Source organism: Oncorhynchus tshawytscha, linkage group LG02, assembly GCF_018296145.1.
Source record: "Oncorhynchus tshawytscha isolate Ot180627B linkage group LG02, Otsh_v2.0, whole genome shotgun sequence".
Classification (NCBI taxonomy): domain Eukaryota; kingdom Metazoa; phylum Chordata; class Actinopteri; order Salmoniformes; family Salmonidae; genus Oncorhynchus; species Oncorhynchus tshawytscha.
This window is the reverse complement of record NC_056430.1, coordinates 61253100-61280229: the sequence shown is the minus strand read 5'-3', so window position 1 is coordinate 61280229 and position 27130 is coordinate 61253100. Positions and strand designations below refer to the sequence as shown.

Genomic DNA, 27130 nt, shown 5'->3' with positions numbered 1-27130 from the left:
CCAGGATCCGCCAGTCAGCCAGGATCCACCAGTCTGCCAGGATCCGCCAGGATCCACCAGTCAGCCAGGATCCGCCAGAAGTGCCAGTCAGCCAGGATCCGCCAGTCTGCCAGGATCCACCAGTCATCCAGGATCTGCCAGTCAGCCAGGATCCGCCAGTCTGCCAGGATCAGTTAGATCCGCCATTCAGCCAGGATCCGCCAGTCTGCCAGGATCCGCCAGTCTGCCAGGATCCGCCAGTCTGCCAGGATCCGCCAGTCTGCCAGGATCCGCCAGTCTGCCAGGATCCGCCAGAAGTGCCAGTCAGCCAGGATCTGCCGGAACCACCAGCCAGCCAGGATCTGGTAGATCCATCAACCTGCCTGAGCTTCCTCTCACTCCCGAGCTTCCCCTCGGTCCCGAGCTTCCCCTCGGTCCCGAGCTTCCCCTCGGTCCCGAGCTTCCCCTCGGTCCCGAGCTTCCCCTCGGTCCCGAGCTACCTCAGTCCAGTGGGGCCCGTTGTTAGGTTTCCTAGGCCAAGGTTAGCGGCGAGGGTCGCCACTCAAGGGACACTAAGGAGGTGTACTAAGACAATTATGGAGTGGGGTCCACGTCCAGCACCAGAGCCGCCACCGCGGACAGATGCCCACCCAGACCCTCCCCTACAGGTTTAGGTTGTGCGTTCGGGAGTCCGCACCTTAGGGGGGGGGGTTCTGTCACGCCCTGGTCAAAGTATTTTGTGTTCATCTTTATGTATTTGGTCAGGCCAGGGTGTGGCATGGGGTTTTTGTAATTGTGGTGTGTTTGTTTTGGTGGTGGTATTGGGATTGTAGCTTAGTGGGTTATCTAGCAAAGTCTATGGCTGTCTGGAATGGTTCTCAATCAGAGGCAGGTGCTTATCGTTGTCTCTGATTGGGAACCATATTTAGGCAGCCATATTCTTTGAGTTTGTCGTGGGTGATTGTCCTTAGTGTCCTATGTGTACTCTCGGTTAGTTTGCACTAGATAGGCTGTTTCGGTTTTGATTACGTTTATTGTTTTGTGTAGTGTTCGTGTTTCTTTATTTGATTAAACATGAATCTCAATCGACACGCTGCAGTTTGGTCCGACTCTCCTTCATCACCACTAGAAAACCGTAACATTCAGGTTATTAATCAAGCTACCAGGGTCTTTACAAACAGTACAGGAACTACTGTATATCATCCACGTGTATTGATTATATTTTTTGTAATGCTGCAGAACTTTGTTCTATAGGTGCATCCACACCCATTGGATGTAGTGACCACAATATAATAGCTGCATCCAGAAAAGCCAAGGTTCCAAAGGCAGGGCCTAAAATAGTGTTTAAGAGATCATACAACAATTTTTGTAGTGATTCCTATGCTGAAGATGTAAAGAAGATTGATTGGTCAAATGTGTGTAGTGGGGAGCATCCACACGCTGTAATACATTTCTGAAATTGCTCCTTCCAGTTATTGATAAACATGCACCTATTAAGAAACGGTGTTAGAACTGCTGAGACGCCGTGGATCGATGAGGAAGTGAAAAAAGAGTGGAGTGGCTAATGAGTTGCTGCACACCTGATTGGCAAACCTACTGTAAATTGAGAAATGGTGTGACTAAACTAAACAAAAAGAAGAAGAAACTCTATGAAACTATGATAAAATATATAAAATATGATGGAAAAAAGCATTAGCATTAGATTCAATTATGGGCAGAAAGACTAATTCAACACCGTCTTTTATTGAATCAGATTGAATCAGATCGCTCATTCGTCACGAAACCCTGTGATGTGGCCAATTATTTCAACAACTACTGCATTGGCAAAGTGGGCAAATTCAGGCATTAAACTCCAAAAACAAACTGTGAGCCATCATATTCAAGCATAAAATACCGAATGATGAAAGAAAAGCAAGGTTCATTTAAACGTCATAAAGTTAGTGTGGAAGAGGTGAAAAAATGGAGAAACCACCTGTTATTGACAACTTGGATGGAAAGCTCCTGGGGATAGTAACGGAATATGTTTGCCGCTCCTATGTCTCATATCTTCGGTATGAGCTTGGAGAAATCAAAAAAACTCAAAAATCTCAGACCTGAAGGGAAGCTAAAGTCATTACGCTACCCAAGAATGGTAAAGCGCTCTTTTCTGGTTCTAATAGCAGATCAATAAGTCTACTGCTGGCTTGAGAAAACGTTTGGAAAGAATTGTGTTTGACCAGATACAATGTTATTACTTCATGAACAAATGAACAACAGACTTTAAGCATGCCCAGAGAGAAGGGCATTCTGCACACACTGCACTAATACAAATGACTGAAAGAAATGGATAATGCACAGATGGTGGGAGCTGTACTGTTAGATTGCAGTGCAGCCTTTTGATATTGACCCTAATCTGTTAGCGGAAAAATGTATGTGTTATGGATTTACACGCATATCATGAATTAAAAGCTATTTATCTAATAGAACACAGAGGGATTTCTTCAATGGAAGCCTCTCTAACGTAATACATGTAAAGTGTGAAATTCCACAAGCCCCGTTACTGTTTTCTAGCCTCAAACAAAGCCTGTGTGTCTAGGTATGATGAGTATTCAACCCTATACACATCAGCGGCCACAGCTAGCGAAATCACTGCAACTCTGACTCTGGGGGAAGTAGATTAAGGGCCTCATTGCCGAAATCCCGAAGTATCCCTTTAAGCTCTAGACCTAAGATGGAACTGGTTATGAAAAATGTGACTATAGAACATGTTGAGGAAACTAAACTTCCTGGTGTCACCGTAGACTGTGAATGGTCATGGTCGAGGTATATTGATTCAATTGTTGACAAGACGGGGAGCTGGGGAAAGGAGATGCTCAGCATTCCTAACACCACAACTGGCCGAAAAAGTCATACGGGCTGTAGTTGGATCATATCTTGTCTACTTCCTAGTAATATGGTCAGGTGCTGCAAAGAAAGACGTAATAAAGCTAAATCTGGCTCAAAACAGAACAGCACGTCTTGCCCTGCAATGTTCCAAGATATCTAATGTCAACTAAATTCATGTTGGCCTTTCCTGGCCCGAAGTACAGGAGACATTGTCTGCATCGCTTCTCAATTTTGTTAGAAATATTAAGGTGTTAAAAACTCCAAACTGTCTATTCAATCCACTGACTCACAGATCTGACAGACATTCATATGCCACAAGGCATGCAACTTAAGGTATCTTCATAGTCCCTAAAGCCCCAAAAGATGAATGTCAATGATAGCATGGAACTCCCTGCCGTCTCAAATCACTCAATCAAGCAACAGTAGTTTAAAAAAACAAACACATTAAGCAGCACATCACAGCACAACGCCTCTGACCTAAATAGCTGTAGCATCTCCCTCCCGAGCACATCTGGCAGTCAAGTTAAAGATAAAGATAAGATGTGCCCTTGGCATCAGGTTATCAAGAACTGCTCCGAGAAAGCAATTGTAAACAAAGCTCTAGTACAGTAAGGACTTAGTGGTCTGGTCAGCTTACTGATGTTAGTGAGAAGAGCAAAGTTTACGAAAGTGTATTTTGTTTTGTGACTGGTGGATGCTGCTGTGTGTGAGTGTGGTGTGGGGAATGACAATGGAAATTCAAAAACAAGTTCTTGAGAACCCGGAGGAAACCATAAGAGAATCGGACGAAACTCCGTATCAAGGGGACTTTATTCATTTTATGAATAAGTCCGAAAGCCACGCACTGTACATTAATTAGCTAACCCTTTACGGGCAGATAGATTGTAACACGGCAAATGTTTAGTTTAGCTCATTTCAATAGACTAGACGGGGGCAAGGACATATGTGAAGCCCATCTGATGATAATGACGACTGTTCAATTTATTGAACGGAGTGGAGTGATGGATCTCTAAAAAGTCCACATATGTAGCTAAAGGATTACATTTAAACTTGCATTCAGTAGCATCTATGAATCACAATATTATTATGAAACATATTGACGTAAAACGAGAAAACCAAAGACACCGGTGGTTCCTAATGTTGTGAGATTCTTGCTGGTGTTTCCAGAACAGCTGATTCTAAGAGATTCGGATCAGGACCTGTGATTGTAACAGTATACATTTTCCCAACAGATTCTTCTGTCTCTACTCAATACGTGTGTCTTCTTTAGATATCTGGGGGATGTTGTTACCACTCATTTGTTGTCTCAATGGACCATCGTATTACATACATTTAGCTTCAAGAGCGTTTGAATTCCTGACTATACACAGTATGGAATGTCGAGCCAAATGAATAGTAATTATCTGTAGTGTAACATCATCCGTAGGTAAACCAAAAACCTAGTGTTGTTGTATTTCCTCAGCTGACCTTTCTAAGACACCCAAATCCTTGACAGGGTAAAGGTTAGCGGATAAGGTAAACAAGGGGCCATCCTTCAGTTCACACAAGATTATTTACTGCAGGTAGGAGGTGTAAGAAGAAGGGGAGAGGGGGGGGGGTAAAGAAACCGGGAGAGGGGTAAAGGTACATAGGGGATGGCCGGGGGTGGTGATCAGGGGGCCGGGGGTAGGTTATGCAAGCAAACTTGACTCAGCTGGAGTTTATTGGCAAAAGTGGAACATCTGTGCCGAGTTTCCTGTGAGGACGCAATGGGGTCTGGAGGAGCAGGGACTTCAAACGTGCACCCCCTCCCCAATAAGCAGCTGTCTGATAAGCAGTCGGCGCATCTAACAGCCAGGAGAGGTGTCTTACATGCCTGTGTGTACAAAACTGAGACGTGTGTGTGTGTTTGATGTCACTACATCTTGTCCAGCTATTCCACGGCGTAAGCCATTTACAACAATAACTAACGTGTGGGTTACTGGGAATCGATTAATTTCAGGTTGTAGTACTATATTGTGGCTTTTCAGACTGAAGTATCCAAAGACTGAAGTAACTCCAAAGTAGAACTCCCCTGATCCCTTGTTTTACAAAATCCATCATCTGAAAACAGCCACACAAAAGCCTTACTGAAGGACTATATGTAGCCTATAAGTGAATTGCAACCAATTAGTCCATTCCATGTTTACTGCAACTATTTCACTTAAATTCTAGCTATAACATCAGAACGATCCCTGAACTAGGCATTGATGGCATCATCCACTAACACGGAACCCACTGCTGCCCCTCAAGAGAACGGACGTTTGTTTTGATTGACAGGTGGCCCACCAGAGCAGAACCCATGTTTCACCGGCAGACACGGCTGCGACACCAATGCCGCCTGCAGACCCGGAGAAGGCGTCCAGTTCACCTGCAAGTGTTCCACTGGTTTCACTGGGGACGGACGTCAATGCTATGGTAGGGGCCCTGCACACTATACATATCAGCTTAAACCTACGCCAGCTGATGCATAAGGGACATGGGGAATAGTCTTGAAGTTTGGGTTATACTTTATTTTACCTATTTACCTGGTAATTAATTAAAGAATGCATGGTAATAACTTTATTACATTGTTATTATCTAATAAACTTAGCGGTTTCATGGGGATTCTTTGAACTAAAGACTACTTGGCACCATTTAGTGGTGACCAATTTCCTTAAATGATTTCAATAGCAAAGCATACCAATTGTAGCAATTCTTTTGAGTAAATACTAGCTGCAATAGGACTGAAAGTGAAGTTGCCCTAGATATTGATCTTCGGTCAGTTTAGCAATTTCCCCACTAAGGATTGGGGGAAGATTGGGCTGAAAACAGCTCATTACATTTCATATGACTGATCTTCATAAAATAGGTAATATTGGTAAGATTGCATCTTCATAGCAGTGGTCATGATATTACATTTAGCTTATTTTGTACTTTCTAAGAACTCAGACGCTTTACATCAGTAAAGGGCAAGACCGCACAAAGAGAGAAACAAGTATTACAGGACTGAGAGACTGTAGCACAGGAAAACAAGCAATGTCATCAGGAATGCCCCATCACTAATAATTCATATTATTAATATACTGTAATGTACAATATATTGCTACATAAACTACAAATGACACAAATTATCACATTAAATCATGTATTACAAATATGCAATGAAATAATGTAATTATTATTATGGCTGTTGATATGACTTGCGGTAAACATGAATCTGGTGCAACAGAATTGCCCTCGGGACAAATAAAGTTGTTTTGAATTGGATTGAGTTAAGTTGAATTGAATTGAATGTGCTCATTTTGTAGACATTGACGAGTGCAGAGAGACACCCGAGATCTGTGGTTCTCACACCGTATGCAACAACCAACCGGGAACATTCCGCTGCGAGTGTGTGGACGGTTTCCAGTTCGCCAGCAATGGCAAGACCTGTGTCGGTATGTAGTGCTGAAAAAGTGTGTTTGCAGCTGGTTTGGTCTTTGTTTGGATGGCCCCCAAAATAACTGTTGTAGTTCACACAACTTAATACACACTTATATACACTAACCTTTCACAGATTTTTTCATAGCGTCTAAATTCATCTTCAGCTCCAATTTAAGAGTTTCTATGCCATATCAGTCAAGTAATCTGTTGTTTTCATTAGTTTATCAAACCGTCTACTGAGAACTTTCTCACATTTGCTACTCATTTTTATGGTTTTAGTTTAATCAAACTAATGATTCAGGGGATTTCTGTCTCCACCAAGTCTAAAATCTGCCTCCCTTTCCCCCCTATCCTTTGTAGAAATGGACCGTCCCATAGACCACTGCCAGAGGGGTACCAATAACTGCGACATCCCAGAGCGGGCACGTTGTAGCTACACGGGGGCGTCCGCCTATATTTGTTCCTGTCTGTCCGGATTCGTGGGTGATGGTCATACTTGCCAGGGTAGGGTGACACTTAAACAGTTGTGTGTGTGTTTGAGGGTGCATGTTTAATTATTCGTGTGGGGAGAAGAAGCCCAAAAAGAAAAATTGGACCAACTGGGGACATTTTGTTGGTCCTCACAAGGTCAAATGCTATTTCTAGGGGGTTTAGGGTTAAGGTTAGAATTAGGGTTAGGGTTAGGAGCTAGGGTTAGAGTTAGAGTACGGGTTAAGTTTAGGGTTAGGGGTTAGGGAAAATAGGATTTTGAATGGGACTGAATTGTGTGTCCCCACAAGATTAGCTGTACAAGTGTGTGTGTGTGCTTTGTATGCGTGCGTGCTGTGTGTGCTCGTGCGTGCTTGGTGGCAGCCTGTTTTCTGAGGTTGAAGCACTTCTTTTTTACTAATAAAATGATTCATTTGACTTAAATGATCTGAACTCACTCACGGGAACAATATTTATTTGTCATTAGGTCTTAACCTTTTTTTAAATGTTTTATTTGTTATTAGGTCTTAACCTTTTTTTAAATGTTTTATTTGTTATTAGGGGGTAGATCAGCTTTAATATTGCAGGTAGATTGTAGCGTCCATCAATGTAATTGTCTGCATCATTTCCAACCCCCAATATATATTTTTTGTAACTATATGTACAGTACAAGTCAAACGTTTGGACACCTATTTATTCAAGGGTTTTTCTTTATTTTTACTATTTTCTACAATGTAGAATAATAGTGAAGACTTCAAAACTATGAAAAGGCACATATGGCATCAGTAACAAAAAAAGTGTTAAACAAATGAAACATTTTTTATTGGAGATTCTTCAAAGTATCGACCCTTTGCCTATCAGGTATCAAGGTAAGACCCAGATGCAGACCGTGTCGAAGTAACAATGTTTACTACAGCAACAGCGGCATCAGAACAGGACAGCAGGCAGGCTCAGGTCTGGCAGAGGTCTGTAATCCAGAGGTGGGGCAAAGGTACAGACAGGCAGGCTCCCCCAGGCAGGCAGGCTCAGGGGCAGGCAGAGTGGTCAGGTGGGTGGGTACAGGGTCAGGACAGGCAAGGGTCAAAAACCAGGAAGACGAGAAAAGAGAGAATGGGGAATTGCAGGAGCTGACACAAAAACTCTTGTTGGCTTGACAAACAAGGCGAACTGGCAACAGACGAACCGAGAACACCTGTATAAATACACAGGGGATAATGGGGAAGATGGGCAACACCTGGAGGGGGGTAGAGACAATCACAAAGACAGGTGAAACAGATCAGGGTGTGACATTGCCTTGATGACAGCTTTGCACACTCTTGGTATTCTTGGTATCAAGCTCAGGTCTACCCTGTTTTCATCCTTGAGATGTTTCTACAACTTGTTTGGAGTTTACCTGTGGTAAATTCAATTGATTGGACATGATTTGGAAAAGCACACACCTGTCTATGTAAGGTCCCACAGTTGTTAGTGCATGTCAGAGCAAAAACCAAGCCATGAGGTCGAAGGAATTGTCTGTAGAGCTCCTAGACAGGATTGTGTCGATGCACAGATCTAGGGAATGGTACCAAAACATTTCTGCAGTATTGAAGGTCCCCAAGGACACAGTGGCCTCCATCATTCTTAAATGGAAGAAGTTTGGAACCACCAAGACTCTTCCAAGAGTTGGCCCTCTGGCCAAACTGAGCAATCAGGGGAGAAGGGCCTTGGTCAGGGATGTGACCAAGAACCCGATGGTCACGCTGACAGGGCTCTGGAATTCCTCTGTGGAGATGGGAGAATCTTCCAGAAGGACAACAATCTCTGCAGCACTCCACCAATCAGGCCTTTATGGTAGAGTGGCCAGATGGAAGCCACTCCTCCGTAAAAGACACATGACAGCCTGCTTGGAGCTTTCCAAAAGGCACCTAAAGACTCTCAGAAACAAGATTCTCTGGTCTGATGAAACCAAGATTGAACTATTTGTCCTGAATGTCAAGTGTCACGTCTGGAGGACACCTGGCAGCATCCCTACGGTGAAGCTTGGTGGTGGCAGAGTCATGCTGTGGGGATGTTTTTCAGGGGCAGGGACTGGGAGACTGTCCTTGAGTGGCCCAGCCAGAGCCCGGACTTGAACCCGATCAAACATCTTTGGAGAGACCTGAAAATGGCTGTGCAGCAACACTCCCTATCCAGCCTTGAGAGCTTGAGAGGATTTGCAGAGATGAATGGGAGAAACTCACCAAATACAGGTGTGCCAAGCTTGTAGCTTCGTACCCAAGAAGACTCGAGGCTGTAATCTCTGCCAAAGGTGCTTCAGCACAGTACTGAGTAAAGGGTCTGAATTCTTATGTACATTTGATATTTTAGTTTTTTAGTTTTTACAAATTTGTAAACATTTCTAAAAACCTGTTTTCACTTTGTCATCAGATTGATGAGGGAAATATCTATTCACTCCATTTAAGAATAAGGCTGTAAAGTAATAATGTGGAAAAAGTAAAGGGTTTGGTATACTTTCCGAATGCACTGTATGGACAGTACCAAAATAAATGATCTAATGACGGTCTCTTCCCAGCAAAATCTGCAGAGCTGGGAAGGTTGAATGACCCATATACAGTTGAAGCCGGAAGGTTGCATACACCTTAGGCAAATACATTTAAACTCAGTTTTTCACAATTCCTGACATTTAATCCTAGTAATAATTCCCTGTTTTAGGTCAGTTAGGATCACCACTTTATTTGAAGAATGTGAAATGTCATAAAGGTTGAGAGAAGGATTTATTTAAGCTTTTATTTCTTTCATCACATTCCCAGTGGGTCAGAAGTTTACATACACAATTAGTATTTGGTAGCATTGCCTTTAAATTGTTTAACTGGGTCAAACATTTCAGGTAGCCTTACACAAGCTTCCCACAAGCTTGTTGGGTCAATTTTGGCCCATTCCTCCTGACAGAGCTGATGGAACTGAGTCAGGTTTGTAGGCCTCCTTTCTCGCACACGTTTTTTCAGTTTTGCCCACAAATCTTCTGTAGGATTGAGGTCAGGACTTTGTGATGGCCAATAATTTTGCACGCCCAATTTTTCAGTTTTTGATTTGTTAAAAAAGTTTGAAATATCCAATAAATGTCGTTCCACTTCATGATTGTGTCCCACTTGTTGTTGATTCTTCACAAAAAAATACAGTTTTATATCTTTATGTTTGAAGCCTGAAATGTGGCAAAAGGTCGCAAAGTTCAAGGGGGCCGAATACTTTCGCAAGGCACTGTATATATGTTTATGGTTCAATAACACATTTAAAATCATCCATGTACCTAGAGGATCTGTTTGGACAATTTGCACATTGGGATCAAAATTACTGTTAATTAATATCACACCCTTTTAAATTTCTTTGCCCATGGGTGAAATATATTTTTCCGCCCCAGTCCTTTTTCCACACAACTTCATCTAAAATTGTTGAATGAGTTTCCTGTAAACACTAGATATTATATTTCCTCTGATTATTTCTTATTATTATCTGTTACACCATTACAATTATAACTGGCTATTCTTATTTCACAATTTACCATAATGAGATACAAGTTTCAAATCTAAACTCAGCAAAAAAAGAAATGTCCCCTTTTCAGGACCCTGTCTTTCAAAAACAATTCGTAAAAATCCAAGTAACTTCACAGATCTTCATTGTAAAGGGTTTAAACACTGTTTCCCATGCTTGTTCAATGAACCATAAACAATTAATGTACATGCACCTGTGGAACGGTCGTTAAGAAACTAACAGCTTACAGAAGGTAGGCAATTAAGGTCGCAGTTATGAAAACTTAGGACACTAAAGAGGCCTTTCTACTGACTCTGAAAAACACCAAAACAAAGATGCCCAGGGTCCCTGCTCATCTGTGTGAATGTGCATTAGGCATGCTGCAAGGAGGCATGAGGACCACATATGTGGCCAGGGCAATAAATTGCAATGTCCGTACTGTGAGAGGCTGACAGCGCTACAGGGAGACAGGACGGACAACTGATCGTCCTCGCAGTGGCAGACCACGTGTAACAACACCTGCACAGGATCGATACATCCAAACATCACACCTGCAGGACGGGTACAGGATGGCAACAACAACTGCCAAAGTTACACTAGGAACGCACAATCCCTCCATCAGTGCTCAGACTGTACGCAACAGGTTGAGAGAGGCTGGACTGAGGACTTGTAAGCCTGTTGTAAGGCAGGCTGTAACGTGACAAAATGTGGAAAAAGTCGTTGGACCAGACAGGACTGTCAAAAAGTGCTCTTCACTGATGAGTCACGGTTTTGTCTCACCACTGGTGATGGTCGGATTTGTGTTTATCGAGGTGGAGGTCCGTCATGGTCTGGGGTGGTGTGTCACAGCATCATCGGACTGAGCTTGTTGTCATTGCAGGCATTCTCAACGCTGTGCGTTACAGGGAAGACATCCTCCTCCCTCATGTGGTACCCTTCCTGCAGGCTCATCCTGACATGTCCCTCCAGCATGACAATGCCACCAGCCATCCTGTGCATGATTCTGTGCATGATTTTCTGCAAGACAGAAATGTCAGTGTTCTGCCATGGCCAGCGAAGAGCCCGGATCTCAATCCCATTGAGCACGTCTGGGACCTGTTGGATCGGAGGGTGAGGGCTAGGGCCATTACCCCCCAGAAATGTCCTGGAACTTTCAGGTCCCTTGGTGGAAGAGTGGGGTAACAGCAAGAACGGGCAAATCTGGTGCAGTCTATGAGGAGGAGATGCACTGCCGTACTTAATGCAGCTGGTGGCCACTCCAGATACTGACTGTTACTTTTGATTTTGACCCCCCACCCCCTCCTTTGTTCAGGGACACATTATTCAACATGTCTGGGGAGCTTGTTCAGTTTATCTCTCAGTTTGTTGAATCTTATGTTCATACAAATATTTACACATGTTAAGTTTGCTGAAAATAAACACAGTTGACAGTGAGAGGACATTTTTTTATTTATCATAAAATAATATATAATTTTGTTTATTTATCATAATATGTGTGTAAACTCACCATTAAAAAGTACCATAATGATTGAGTGTCCATAGCTATACCATGATATTTCCATTGCTACTAAGTAAACCTCCAATTGTTCCCCACTATTCCACCCAATAAAACCCCTCCCTGTCCCAAGATGGGTTGTCATCCCAGTGACCGGCAGACCACCCCCGTCACCCCGGATCCCAGAGATCCCGAAAGACCGGGACCCATCCTTCGAAAAGAGCACACAGTGCCACCGACAGAACAGGCATGCAAAATTGAGCAAAAATCAGGAGATTTGATTAACTTGGTCAAGTTCTAGGTGATGGAGATTAGATATACCCCCTTCCCCTGAAAACACACACTCGCTGGTCTCCAATTGTGACCATTTCCCCAAGCATCTCTGTGCAGTCAGACCTTTGATTATTTTGTACCACCAGGTCCACAATAATATGCCCCCTCTCTGATTGTCCGAGTGTGACCCCCCCCTCCATGAGTTACTGCAGATGTGTCTCGACTTGCATTTGTAGCCCTTGTCTAGTTACTAGGCCATATTAGAATAGTATACGTTACTGTCCATCATGCAAAATAAAGTTGTATTTTGCTTTTCTTGGATCCCCCAGACACCACAGAAACACACAAACCCTTCATATAAAAAAAACAGTCCATGTCTTCTCTCTAAACTCTCCACTGGGTCTCTCTACATTGGACCCTCTGAGTCCTTCTCGTTGTAATACACCCACACCGAGGCCCCTGCGAGAGGAAATGTGTCCACCTGGACAGGAAATGCAAACAACCCGGCCCTACAGCTGGGGAGCCCGTTGATCATGCGTTTTATTCATCCATCCATTCCTGTATTTCTTATTGTCCCTCATCCAATGCAACATGGCCCACCACCAAACGAAAGCAGTAGGAATTTACATATGTCCTTGTGAAATTTGTGGATTTGTAGAACTCCTTTTTCATTTGTTGACCTTAGAGTAGACTTTAGAGGTTGAGGTAGTGAGCTGGGTGTGTTGCATCCAAGTTGCATCCAAAGAATGGTATCCCTGACCTTATCGAACGCTTTGCTTCAACACGTGTACAAAGTACTTTAGTTATGCAGATACAATGTTTTATTGACTGTACTTTTCTAAAGAATGATGTTTCTTTCCCCATCTAACACCATTACATAACACAGTATGTGACATGTCATGAATGTATGTTTCATATTTAGATACTTTTTATAGTAGTGCAATACCAATACTTTTTGCATTTTTGTATTTCCATAGCAGGATTTAATATTCACATTCCAATTGACTGTGTATATTTCAGCTGTATATTACAATATTTTGAAACCTTATTTTCAGTTGAATTTAGCATCTGTGTCCTTATTGTTTCTCCTTGACTGTTGTTCCTCACACACAGACATTGACGAGTGCGAGCAAGGTCGCTGTCACCAGGACGCCGTCTGTTATAACGCTCAGGGCTCCTTCACCTGTCAGTGCCGCCCTGGTTTCCATGGCGATGGCTTCCAGTGTGCCCCTGGCTCCCCAGGTAGGTAACCCCTGTGCTTTTTGGTGTAAATAAATCCCCCTTTTCAAACCCCAAGTTGTGTGAGAGGAGTTCTTCTCAGGGTCATGGTCATTTGGAACCAAACAGAAGTTTGATCCCCGGTCAAGTCATACCAATGACTCTAAAAATGGGTGAATCTGCAGTTCAAACACTAACAACGTTGTCACCCGGCCAGTGTTTTGGTAAATAGCTACGGGATGGGGCTGGAGAAATGTAACCATTCTACATGGTTATTGATGTGCAGATTGGCCCTTTAAGGAAATGGACAGGGGCTGTACACCAAGCTGCCTCATGCTGCAGAAACAGGATATAGGCTCCTACCCTATGGGCCATTTTGTCTCAGACAAGGCTACTGATACTTATAAGTTAAACAGCAGCCAGAGGCAGTATAGTCCAAAATGTGCAAGGGAAGTCAAGAGACATGCATTCAGAAGGAACCTCTAAATTGTATGGCTATGTCCGGAAGTATCTAAATAGTGTACATTGCATGGGTATAGCTCGAGCTCTCATCAGACATTTTCTTCCCCTCAAAACATTAGGATTTGCGTAGTTTTACTTTTCTGTCTTAGTGCCAACAGCTGGAACATGTGAAGCTCCTAACAGTATAGTTTGGTTTAGAGGGAGGGGGGGGAGCAAGACAGATTTGTTATCAAAGGAAAGCATAATATACCAGAGACAAACTGTTTATATTGAAAGTCCACACAAGCCATAGTGGACTAAACATTATATACAGTGCATTTTATTAACGGAGGTCTGTTCGCTAAGTTAAACAAGTCTATCAGTGTTGCGTCATCGCCTGGCACGCTCCCAGCATGGCAGAAAGTGGATTGAGGCAAAGGCCGGAACAGTGTGTACTTCAACAAGACTGATATAAGACTATATGAGACTGCTAAAATATGGAACTGTTAGGGGGAGGGAGGATGGATGAAGGGTGTGTGTGCGTGTGCTTCGGGGTTCTGAAACTCACTCTGAACTGAGTGTCCGTTGGTTTCTGGTGTGCCTTGACCACATGTCCCCCTCTTCCCTCCCCCTGAATGACATTTAAAGGTTGACATTTGACACTGCATCCTTCCTGTGCGGGGATGGGTATAACAACACACAGATGTTATGTAGGGAGGATAAAGGAATGGAAAGGGAGGTTGGTGTTGATACATAACATACGATCCCCGTTAGGAAAGACCAACATAGCTGCTCATTCTCCATACAAATAGGGCCAAAGGCCTGGAACATGTCACAAGGATGTGCTGGAATAGAGCCAATGGTCCCACACTCCCGAATACAGACTCCTGAGCTGCGTCCCTAATGGCCTATATAGTGCAATACTTTTGGCCAGGGCCAATAGTCCAATTTAGTTGAACATAAAAGGTAAAGATGCCCTGGAGTTACAAACAGGAATTTAAACATTTAATAAACAACAACAACTGCACCTATTGACGTCCATTTTCTCTTTGATTCAACTCACCACTGTATATTTGGGAATATAGGGTATGTGTATTCAAGTGTTCCATTATTTTTCTATAGGCTGGCCTTGGGTGTTTGTGAGTTGGCATCTTTCTCAGATGTTACCTCTTTGTTCAAGTCCAATCCAGGTGTCAACTGCATGTATGTACTCCACCACGCTAATTATACCTCCTTCTCCTCTGCCTCCAGCTTTGTCATATTTTGTACAAGCCTTCTGCAAAGGGGATTAATTTTGTCCTCCTTTGTATGAACTTATACTTGTAGTACACACTGTAGTGTCTGGACCCTGTGAGAGTTGACCTGGTTGTCTTCCGCTCGTCTCGACGGTTGACGACCGTCTGACAAAAACTGTTAACTGTTTCCATCGTTGTGACTAGTTGTCTTTATGTGGTGGCTTTTGTTGATTGTTGCGGCCAGACGTTGTGCATAGCGCAGATTGTATGTTCCGGCTGTTTGAGATTGTTATGACTAGTCTGTGGTTAACCAGACAGATACCCTGGGGATGAGACACTGTATTCCAGATGTCACCGTGTCCCCTATGTCAGATTTACAGGACTGCAAAAATATTCTACATTGAATCATATGCTCATCGGCTCTCTCCTTATTCCATGTTTTCCATATTAGTAGCAGGCAATTAACTTTAGTTTTGAACTGCCATGTGCCATGTAGTACAGTAAGGCAATTATATTTAAACCAAAGCTATACAGCGCTTTAAAAAGAAAGCAATTTCTTTAAAAACCTTTCTAAAAGACATGTAGGATCATTTTTATTTTCTTAATTTCCTCTATTTCTTTTATTACTTCTCTCATGTCATCTTTCTGTTTCATTCCAGAGCTTGAGAAGACGCAGTGCGAGCGAGACAGAGAAAGCATCCAGGTCTCTTCCGACACAGGCTCGTTTTCCTTCTTCCGCCCACGCCCCGCCGTCAGTCAGTACGTTCCTACCTGTGACCAGCATGGTGCCTACGAGCCCACCCAGTGCCACGGTAGCATTGGGCAGTGCTGGTGTGTGGACGGCAATGGTCAGGAGGTCCCCAACACTAGAACTGGCCCCGGCCAAAGACCTTTGTGTGAGTGACTGCCTCAAAAGGTGGTGGGGCCGATTTGGTCATCCTTGGCTTTTACCTTAATATTCATATTCAACATATTCATCCATTCATAGCACTCATGTCTATTCCATTACACTCAACATTTGTACCCGTTTGCTGAATAAAAATACAGTAGGAACCCACTGGGCACATACTGGTTGAATTAACATTGTTTCCACGTCATTTCAACAAAAGAAATATATGTGATGACATTAAATCAACGTGAAAAACTGATTGGATTTTCAAAAAGTAATCAAAGTAAAGTAACTTTTAACCTAAATTCAATGGCATGGTTGAACGTTTTGTTGATTTCGCATTTAAATCAGGTTAGTTGAAAACTCAATCGAATATAAACCAAAACTAGATGTTGATAGGGCGTCTGTGTCCAGTGGGAAATGTAACTTCAGTTGTCCTTCCTTGACAGGTATTGACCAAGGAGTGATTCCTCCCCCGATCGGACCCACCACCAGGCCGGATGTCTCTCCTGTGGCCCCAGGGACCCACCTGCTGTTTGCCCAGAGCGGGAAGATCGAGCACATCCCTCTGGACGGATACAGCATGAACAAAGGGGAGGCCAAAGCCCTGCTGCACCTGCCTGTGAGACTCCACATAGACGCACCTCAACTCACCTCACATTATCTCAAACAGACAGTCAGATAGCTACTCATTCAGTCAAGCACTGCACATCACTCGCTAAAAGCACTGTGGGAAGTTACTTATTGACTCACAAATGTTAACTCACTCACTCTCTTCCCGAGTGAGAGATTCACTCAGTCAATAAGTCACTCCTCTGTAAGCCCCGGTGTAACCGATGTGAAATGGCTAGCTAGTTAGCGGTGGTGCGTAACGATGCTTCATGGGTGACTGTTGTCTGTGTGCAGAGGGTCCCTGGTTCGAGCCCGGGTAGGGCCGAGGGGACGGACTAAAGTTATACTGTTACACCGGCATACCACACTTTGTTAAGATGGCCGCTCACCAGATGGCCATAGCTGTCTTCTCAGACCCCCAGTCTTAGGTTGAATGAAAAGAGGGGGTTTTGCTAACCTCTTGCTCGCATATCAGATGTTTCCTTTAACCGGACTGAGAGTGCGTTGATGGGTGTTGTGGGTCCACGCACCCACTCTCTGTAATGTCCCAAATGTCACTTGAACAATCTCCCGATTTTGTGAGTCAACCATCCATACTCGTCCTCAGGCTTGTCATCTTTCTTCTCACTGGCGTGGAATGGTCTGGCAGAACGTGTAACTGGACATACAGAGGGATTCTTCCCCATAAAAGCTTCAATTGTTTGGCGAGCCGCATTCTGCCATTTTGAAATGTAATGTAACATTATGTACTTCAATAAGTCATTTGGTTGTACACCATCTGTGAAATGAATGGGGTGAGATATTATCACTGTTAAAGTAGTTCCTGTTCTGCTTGCAACGCAAATGTGACAGTCTAGTTAAACAATTTTTTACATAATAAATTGTTCTCTTCCTGTGAACAGGGGCTCTATTGAGTGTGTGTGACATCCTATATTCTGACACTTGCATGGTTTCCAATTAGCAGTTAAGAAGGGAAAAAAGAAGGGCATTTTATTTGTATTAGTGCCAGGCCAGCTACACACGCTACTACGGTGCAAAGTGCATCGGATGAGTGGTCTTTTCAATGTGACAATGTGTTTGTATCTGTCCCGATCTAAATAAACCATTAATCAATAAAACCCTCTGTCTTTATGTGTTGCTCCCAGGACAGAGTGGTGATCGCCGTGGCCTACGACTGTGTGGAGAAGATGGTGTACTGGACGGACATCACTGGGCCCTCCATCAGCAAGGCCAGCCTGGAAGGAGGAGACATCATTTCTCTCGTCACAACAGGTGAGCAGTACACAGGTCTCAGGTCAGTCTGGAGAGAAGAGACACCATCTCTCTTGTCACAACAGGTGAGCAGTACACAGGTCTCAGGTCAGCCTGGAGGAAGGAGACACCATCTTTCTCATCACAACAGGTGAGCTGTTCACAGGTCTGAGGTCAGCCTGTAGGGAGGAAAAACCATCTCTCTCGTCACAACAGCTTTAGTACACAGGTCTCAGGCCAGTCTGGAGGAAGGAGACACACTCTCTCCTCACAACAGGTGAGCGGTACACTGGTCTGAGATCATTTCAAACCTAGCTAGCATGGTCCATGAAATGCATCAAGAATGGTAATAGTTAACTTTTCATTTATCATGTTTTGTTTCTCTTAATTTCTCTTTATAAAGGCTTTACATGTGGGTATAATGAGTAAACAAAAACACATCGGCGATCTGTCTATCCATCAAATGTTCCATTAATTTCATCTTTTGACATGTGTGAAACAACACGGACAAATGGCAGATTGCCATCCATTGTCTTGGTAGTCTTTCAATGTTCACTATATATCCAAAAGTATGAGGACACCCATTCAAATTTGTGGATTCGGCTATTTCTGCCACACACTTTGCTGACAGGTGTATAAAATCGAGCACAAGGCCAAGTAATCTCCATTGACAAACATTGGCAGTGGAATGGCCTTACAGAAGAGCTCAGTGACTTTCAATGTGGCACCGTTATAGGATGTCACCATTCCAACAAGTACGTTTGTCAAATTTCTGCCCTGCTAGAGCTGCCCCGGTTAGCTCTAGTAGCAACAACGACTCAGCCGCAAAGTGGTAGGCCACACAAGCTCACAGAATAGGACTGCCGAGTGCTGAGGCACGTAGCACGTAACACTCACTAGCGAGTTCCAAACTGCCTCTGGAAGCAACGTCTTCACAAGAACTGTTCGTCGGGAGCTTCATGAAATGGGTTTCCATAGCCAAGCAGATGCACACAAGCCTAAGATCACCATGCACAATGCCAAGCGTCGACTGGATTGGTGTAAAGCTCTCCGCCATTGGACTCTGGAGCAGTGGAAACGTGTTTTCTGGAGTGATGAATCACGCTTCACCATCTGGCAGTCCGACGGACAAATACCTGCCCGAATGCATAGTGCCCACTGTAAAGTTTGGTGGATGAGGAATAATGGTCTGGGGCTATTTTTCATGGTTCGGGCTAGGCCCCTTAGTTCCAGTGAAGGGAAATCTTAACGCTACAACATACAATGACATGCTAGATGATTCTGTGCTTCCAACTTTGTGGCAACAGTTTGGGGAAGGCCTTTTCCTGTTTCAGCATGACAATGCCTCCATACACAGAGCAAGAGCAAAAATTATATGTTGAGATCTGTGTGGAAGACTGGCCTGACACAGAGCCCTGACCTCAACCCCATCGAACATCTTTGAGATGAATTGGACCACTGACTGAGCCAGCTCTAATTGCCCAACATCAGTGCCCGACCTCACTAATGCTCTTGTGGCTGAATGGAAGCAAGTCTCTGCAGCAATGTTCCAAAATCTAGTGGATAGCCTTCCCAGAAGAGTGGAGGCTTTATAGCAGCAAAGGAGGGACCAGCACCATATTAATGCCCATGATTTTGGAATGAGATGTTCAACAAGCAGGTGTCCACATACTTTTGACAATGTCGTGTCCCCCAGGGATGGAAATATTGCTTGCCTAAGGATAGTATTTTTTTCCCTGGGCTTGTAGAAAATATGACCAACTAGCTTGCTGTCTATTGAAATTTTCTCTTCTGAAAGATTTTGGACCCGGGCTTGTAGGAATTGCAGTCTACTACCCCAGCTGGCCAGTGCCCCAACTCCTTAAGTTCCATCCCTGATGACTCCCATAGAAAATCAGCCGTTTCTGTCTGATCTAGGCGTAATGATGTCCTCCTCCTCTTTTCCTTAGACCTGGAGAGTCCAGAGGGTTTGGCTATCGACTACCTGGCCCGACTAATGTTCTGGACGGACTCCATGAAGGACAGGATTGAGGTGGCCAAACTGGACGGAAGTCAGCGCCGTGTCCTCTTCGACACCGACCTGGTCAACCCTCGGCCCATCGTCGCTGACCCCTCCTATGGGTACGTGTTTTTGGACAATGTCTGAGTGATTCCTTTGATGAAAATGTGTGATTAAATAAGCAGTTAGTTCTTTGTGCTGAATATATATTATCCTTAACCGCTAAGGCCTGGAATGATTTCGCTAGCGAATCTGGCAGGTTAGCCGTTTCATGATTTCGATAGCATAATGTAGGTTGACAACACAAATCACCAGTGCTGTGTTCCTTTTAAAGCTGTTGGTTTAAAAATATGGTTCTAAGCATCGTGCCAGGAACATGTTTTCTCTGGCTTGTTGTCCAGACGACTCTACTGGGCAGACTGGAATAGAGACGGGCCCAAAATCGAGATGTCTAACATGGACGGAACCGACCGGACAGTCTTGGTTAAGGACGACCTGGGGCTGCCCAACGGCCTGACATACGACCCTGAGAGCCAGCAGCTGTGCTGGGCCGATGCTGGTAAGAGGCTATGCTAAACATAACACTATCGATGCTGGTAAGAAGTTACGAAAAACATGCTAACACTATCTGTAAAAAGCTATGCTAAACGTGCTTACACTATTGATGTTGGTGAGAAGGTATGCTAAAAATGCTAACACTAGTGGTGCTGGTAATAAAATATGCTAAACATGCTAACCCTATCGTTTCTGGTAAAGACGCTACACTAAACATGCTATGTAGCAATCCATGGGAAAATCCCACTCTACTGAGGCAGTTCAGATGACTTAGTTAGTTGAAGCATGTTGCTAGCAACAGGGATGTTGGTTTGACTGCTGCATGTTTTCTTTGACCTTTACAGGTACTCGTAAGGTACAGTGTATGGACCCCAACGGTAGGAACCGTAGGACTATTGTGGAGGGGATTCAGTATCCTTTCGCCATCGTATCCCATGGGAGGAACCTTTACTACACTGACTGGAGAAGGTATGATCACCTGGGTCCGGTTTCCCAAAAGCATCTTAAGGCTATGTTCATTGTTTGAACCTTCGTAGGAGCATCGTTAAATCTCCAAGCTGTTTCCTAAAACTATTGTTACTAAAGTTGCACTTGAAAATGCTTGTTATTTACTGACTGCCCTTCTTTAGATTCTCCTACTATACACATAAAATCTCTGCTATACATAGAGACAGATAGGCCTAAAAATCAAATCAAATCAAATTTTATTTGTCACATACACATGGTTAGCAGATGTTAATGCGAGTGTAGCGAAATGCTTGTGCTTCTAGTTCCGACAATGCAGTAATAACCAACAAGTAATCTAACTAACAATTCCAAAACTACTGTCTTATACACAGTGTAAGGGGATAAAGAATATGTACATAAGGATATATGAATGAGTGATGGTACAGAGCAGCATAGGCAAGATACAGTAGCTGATATCGAGTACAGTATATACATATGAGATGAGTATGTAAACAAAGTGGCATAGTTAAAGTGGCTAGTGATACATGTATTACATAAGGATGCAGTCGATGATATAGAGTACAGTATATACGTATGCATATGAGATGAATAATGTAGGGTAAGTAACATTATACAAGGTAGCATTGTTTATATATTTACATCATTTAAAGTGGCTGGAGTTGAGTCAGTGTCATTGTCAGTGTGTTGGCAGCAGCCACTCAATGTTAGTGGTGGCTGTTTAACAGTCTGATGGCCTTGAGATAGAAGCTGTTTTTCAGTCTCTCGGTCCTAGCTTTGATGCACCTGTACTGACCTCGCCTTCTGGATGATAGCGGGGTGAACAGGCAGTGGCTCGGGTGGTTGATGTCCTTGATGATCTTTATGGCCTTCCTGTAACATCGGGTGGTGTAGGTGTCCTGGAGGGCAGGTAGTTTGCCCCGGTGATGCGTTGTGCAGACCTCACTACCCTCTGGAGAGCCTTACGGTTGAGGGCGGAGCAGTTGCCGTACCAGGCGGTGATACAGCCCGCCAGGATGCTCTCGATTGTGCATCTGTAGAAGTTTGTGAGTGCTTTTGGTGACAAGCCGAATTTCTTCAGCCTCCTGAGGTTGAAGAGGCGCTGCTGCGCCTTCTTCACGATGCTGTCTGTGTGAGTGGACCAATTCAGTTTGTCTGGGATGTGTATGCCGAGGAACTTAAAACTTGCTACCCTCTCCACTACTGTTCCATTGATGTGGATAGGGGGGTGTTCCCTCTGCTGTTTCCTGAAGTCCACAATCATCTCCTTAGTTTTGTTGACGTTGAGTGTGAGGTTATTTTCCTGACACCACACTCCGAGGGCCCTCACCTCCTCCCTGTAGGCAGTCTCGTCGTTGTTGGTAATCAAGCCTACCACTGTTGTGTCGTCCGCAAACTTGATGATTGAGTTGGAGGCGTGCGTGGCCACGCAGTCGTGGGTGAACAGGGAGTACAGGAGAGGGCTCAGAACGCACCCTTGTGGGGCCCCAGTGTTGAGGATCAGCGGGGAGGAGATGTTGTTGCCTACCCTCACCACCTGGGGGCGGCCCGTCAGGAAGTCCAGTACCCAGTTGCACAGGGCAGGGTCGAGACCCAGGGTCTCGAGCTTGATGACGAGCTTGGAGGGTACTATGGTGTTGAATGCCGAGCTGTAGTCGATGAACAGCATTCTCACATAGGTATTCCTCTTGTCCAGATGGGTTAGGGCAGTGTGCAGTGTGGTTGAGATTGCATCATCTGTGGACCTATTTGGGCGGTAAGCAAATTGGAGTGGGTCTAGGGTGTCAGGTAGGTTGGAGGTGATATGGTCCTTGACTAGTCTCTCAAAGCACTTCATGATGACGGATGTGAGTGCTACGGGGCGGTAGTCGTTTAGCTCAAGTTACCTTAGCTTTCTTGGGAACAGGAACAATGGTGGCCCTCTTGAAGCATGTGGGAACAGCAGACTGGTATAGGGATTGATTGAATATGTCCGTAAACACACCGGCCAGCTGGTCTGCGCATGCTCTGAGGGCGCGGCTGGGGATGCCGTCTGGGCCTGCAGCCTTGCGAGGGTTAACACGTTTAAATGTCTTACTCACCTCGGCTGCAGTGAAGGAGAGACCGCATGTTTTCATTGCAGGCCGTGTCAGTGGCACTGTATTGTCCTCAAAGCGGGCAAAAAAGTTATTTAGTCTGCTTGGGAGCAAGACATCCTGGTCCGTGACTGGGCTGGATTTCTTCCTGTAGTCCCTGATTGACTGTAGACCCTGCCACATGCCTCCTTTGTCTGAGCCGTTGAATTGAGATTCTACTTTGTCTCTGTACTGACGCTTAGCTTGTTTGATAGCCTTGCGGAGGGAATAGCTGCACTGTTTGTATTCAGTCATGTTACCAGACACCTTGCCCTGATTTAAAGCAGTGGTTCGGGCTTTCAGTTTCACACGAATGCTGCCATCAATCCACGCCATCAATTTCTGGTTAGGGAATGTTTTAATCGTTGCTATGGGAATGACATCTTCAACGCACGTTCTAATGAACTCGCACACCGAATCAGCGTATTCGTCAATATTGTTATCTGACGCAATACGAAACATGTCCCAGTCCACGTGATGGAAGCAGTCTTGGAGTGTGGAGTCAGCTTGGTCGGACCAGCGTTGGACAGACCTCAGCGTGGGAGCCTTTGTTTTAGTTTCTGTCTGTAGGCAGGGATCAACAAAATGGAGTCGTGGTCAGCTTTTCCGAAAGGGGGGCGGGGCAGGGCCTTATATGCGTCGCGGAAGTTAGAGTAACAATGATCCAAGGTCTTTCCACCCCTGGTTGCGCAATCGATATGCTGATAAAATTTAGGGAGTCTTGTTTTCAGATTAAACATCTTTATTCTGTGTGACTGACGATAACTGCAGAACGAAGTTGACTACAAATACAAAGTCGCCAATGTCTTTGCAATTGTTACAAACAAGCGAAGGATTAAAAGATGCTTCAACTTTAAAACAGAGATGACTGCATTAAAATATAAATACTGTAGGTCTAGACCTATAGGCTACATATCCCTATATATTTAAATCATATAAAAATAAATTCATGATCAATAATTTGAGTTCTAATTTGCTAATTGTCAGTTGTCAAAAGAGTAAGAGCCTTCAAAAGAATGATAGTAGACTTCATAGTTATGAGTACGAGGTGTTTTTTCATAGCCATTTGAAACAGTACTGTTTATTTAAAAACGCAAGTGTCTCATAAATGTCTTAAGTTTGTTTAATGCCAATGATTATTTGACGTGGCTGAAACATTGTTGTGTGGTTCCGGGCGGGGGAGGGGGGCAGCAGCGACTGCTTCGGAAATGTTTTGATAATGTTGTTTGCTGTTGCCAGGGAGGCGGTGGTAGCCGTGGACCGCACAACAGACAGAGAGACGGATGAGTTTCTGCCACAGAAGCGTTCGCGAGTGTACGGCATTGCCACGACCCCAACTCAATGCACACAAGGTAAGCCTCCTCACACTTCCTCACTCTCTCAATAGCCTTGGTTTGCATCCCAAATGGCACCCGATTGGCACTCTAATAGGGTGCCATTTGGGGATAGTCGAGGTCAGTGGTCACCAACCTTTTCTGAGTCAGGATCACTTTCGTAGTCAAAAAGTAAGCCGAGATCGACCTGTCAGGTAAAAAACATGACTTTAAAAAATGTAACAATCTAATAACTGTTCTGTAGGAATGAGGTTTGTGCTGTAGGCCTAATACATTATCACAGCATATTGGCTACAGTTTACATACACTTAGGTTGGAGTCATTAAAACTCCTTTTTCAACCACTCAACAAATGTCTTGTTAACAAACTATAGTTTTGGCAAGTCGGTTAGGACATCTACTTTGTGCATGACACAAGTAATTTTTTCCAACAAATGTTTACAGACAGATTATTTCACTTAAAATTCACTGTATCACAATTCCAGTGGGTCAGAAGTTTACATACACTAAGTTGACTGTGACTTTAAACAGCCTGGAAAATTCCAGATAATTATGTCATGGCTTTAGAAGCTTCTGGTAGGCTAATTGACATAATTTGTGTCAATTGGAGGTGTACCTGTGGATATATTTCAAGGCCTAGCTTCAAACTCAGTGCCACTTTGATTGACATCACAGGAAAATCAAAAGAAATCAGCCAAGTCCTCAGAAAAAAAACATTGTAAACCTCCAGAAATCTGGTTCATCCTTGGAAGCAATTTCCAAACGCCTGAAGGTACAACGTTCATCTTTACAAACAATAGTACGCAAGTATAAACACCATGGGACCACGCAGCCGACATACCGCTCAGGAAGTTCTGTCTCCTAGAGATGAACATACTTTGGTGCGAAAAGTGCAAATCAATCCCAGAACAACAGCAAAGGACTTTGTGAAGATGCTGGAGGAAACGGGTACAAAAGTATCTATTTCCACAGTAAAACGAGTCCTACCTATCGACATAACCTGAAAGGCCGCTCAGCAAGGAAGAAGCCACTGCTCCAAAACCGCCATAAAGAAGCCAGACTACGGTTTGCAACTGCACATGGGGACAAAGATCATACTTTTTGGAGACATGTCCTCTGGTCTGATGAAATAAAAATAGAACTGTTTGGCCATAATGACCATCATTATGTTTGGAGGAAAAAGGGGGAGGCCTGCAAGCCGAAGAACACCATCCCAACCGTGAAGCACGGGGGTGGCAGCATCGTGTTGTGGGGGTGCTTTCCTGCAGGAGGGACTGGTGCACTTCACAAAATAGATGGCATCATGAGGAAAGGACAATTATGTGGATATATTGAAGCAAAATCTCAAGACATCATTCAGGAAGTTAAAGCTTGGTCGCAAATGGGTCTTCCAAATGGACAATGACCCCAAGCATACTTCCAAAGTTGTGGCAAAATGGTTTAAGGACAACAAAGTCAAGGTATTGGAGTGGCCATCACAAAGCCCTGACCTCAATCCCGTTAAAAAAAATGTGGGCAGAACTGAAAAAGCGTGTGCGAGCACGGAGGCACACATACCTGACTCAGTTACACCAGCCCTGTCAGGAGGAATGGGCCGAAATTCACACAACTTATTGTGGGAAGCTTGTGGAAGGGTACCTGAAATGTTTGACCCAAGTTAAACAATTTAAAGGCTGTGCTACCAAATCCTAATTGAGTGTATGTAAACTTCTGAACCACTGGGATGTGATGAAAGAAATAAAAGCCGAAATAAATAATTTTCTCTACTATTATTCTGACATTTCACATTCTTAAAATACATTGGTGATACTAACTGACCTAAGACAGGTACTTTTTTACAAGTATTAAATGTCAGGAATTGTGAAAAACTGAGTTTAAATGTATTTGGCTAAGGTGTATGTAAACTTCCGACTTCAAATGTACCTACTGCTGCTTTTGGTAGGGTTTGCTCTTATTCTTATTCACCACACATGTAGTGTGCATTTGATTTCAAAGTACAATTTAAAGTACAATTGTGCCAAGTAACTAGAAACTCCTACATGTGATGGTAATGTTATCCGAATGTCTCCCGCAGCGTATAACTACTGCTCGAACAACGGAGGCTGTTCACACCTTTGTCTACCCCGCCGCGGCGGCTTCACCTGCCGGTGCCCAGACGTGGTGGACGGAAGCTGTGTGGAGAGGAACTTGTGAGGAGTGAAGAGAGAATAGTAGATTCTCCTCCTAACTGCACAAAGGGTTTGTGACACGTGTACCTTCCAACTTCCTCTGTAGAGGAATAATGATAAACTGCCTCCAGGTGGGGGTTACTGTGTGGCCCAAATCCATTCAGATCGCTAGGCCTCTACTGCTCAGTTTATTGTTGAATCCCCTCTGGCAGATCTGAGAGGATTGGGTCGTTTGTAAGGATATGATAGCGATCTCTACTGTAGTTCTCTGGTTAGTTAGGTGGAGATGCTATCCTATTGCTTACACCTATCTCGTCCTTTGATCTTGTTACTGTTACGGTGTGTATTTGAAACCTCCCAAATTATTTTGCCATTATTTTCTGATCCATTTGATAAAAGGTCACATTGTATTTTTTTGTATTGTAAATAAATACCTGAAATATAGACGTATTATCTGAAGTACACGTTTCCATTGGTGCTCTTGATGACCAGTTATAGTTGATTATTACTGTGAAGGTGTACAGATTGTTGGGCATAACGCCAGGTTGTCGGTGTTTGGCTGCCACAAGCCTATCTGGAGAGAAGTTGGCCCATCGCCTTTTGATGACCTCATTCTCCCCTTGAGAGGGTTGACAGCCCACCATAGGAGTGTTACATAAGGTTAATGCGTGTACTGTGTGTGCAGCTGTGCGGTGACTGAGAAAAAACAAGAACATTTACATTATGTGCAGCTGTCCTATTAACATTTTTACAAGTTTGGTGTACATGGTCTTTTTTCTTGTTAGTCCAGTAACATGTTTGTTATCAGGAAGATATTTGTCTTTTTTTTTAAAGCATACA

At 43.9% G+C, this 27130-nt stretch overlaps 1 protein-coding gene across 1 annotated transcript in view; it reads left to right on the top strand.

Annotated features, from left to right (window-relative positions):
* Nucleotides 1-26741, top strand: part of LOC112265509 (nidogen-1-like) — a 66277-nt gene extending 39536 nt beyond the window's left edge. Inside the window, exons 9-20 of the mRNA XM_024442872.2 lie at nucleotides 5143-5280; nucleotides 6153-6281; nucleotides 6628-6771; nucleotides 13124-13252; nucleotides 15564-15800; nucleotides 16243-16415; nucleotides 17551-17677; nucleotides 19606-19777; nucleotides 20057-20214; nucleotides 20555-20678; nucleotides 24029-24141; nucleotides 26197-26741. Coding sequence (XP_024298640.2) covers nucleotides 5143-5280; nucleotides 6153-6281; nucleotides 6628-6771; nucleotides 13124-13252; nucleotides 15564-15800; nucleotides 16243-16415; nucleotides 17551-17677; nucleotides 19606-19777; nucleotides 20057-20214; nucleotides 20555-20678; nucleotides 24029-24141; nucleotides 26197-26315 — 1763 coding nt within the window. The 3' untranslated portion in view covers nucleotides 26316-26741. The remainder of the gene's footprint in view (nucleotides 1-5142; nucleotides 5281-6152; nucleotides 6282-6627; nucleotides 6772-13123; nucleotides 13253-15563; nucleotides 15801-16242; nucleotides 16416-17550; nucleotides 17678-19605; nucleotides 19778-20056; nucleotides 20215-20554; nucleotides 20679-24028; nucleotides 24142-26196) is intronic.
* Nucleotides 26742-27130: the final 389 nt, after the last annotated feature.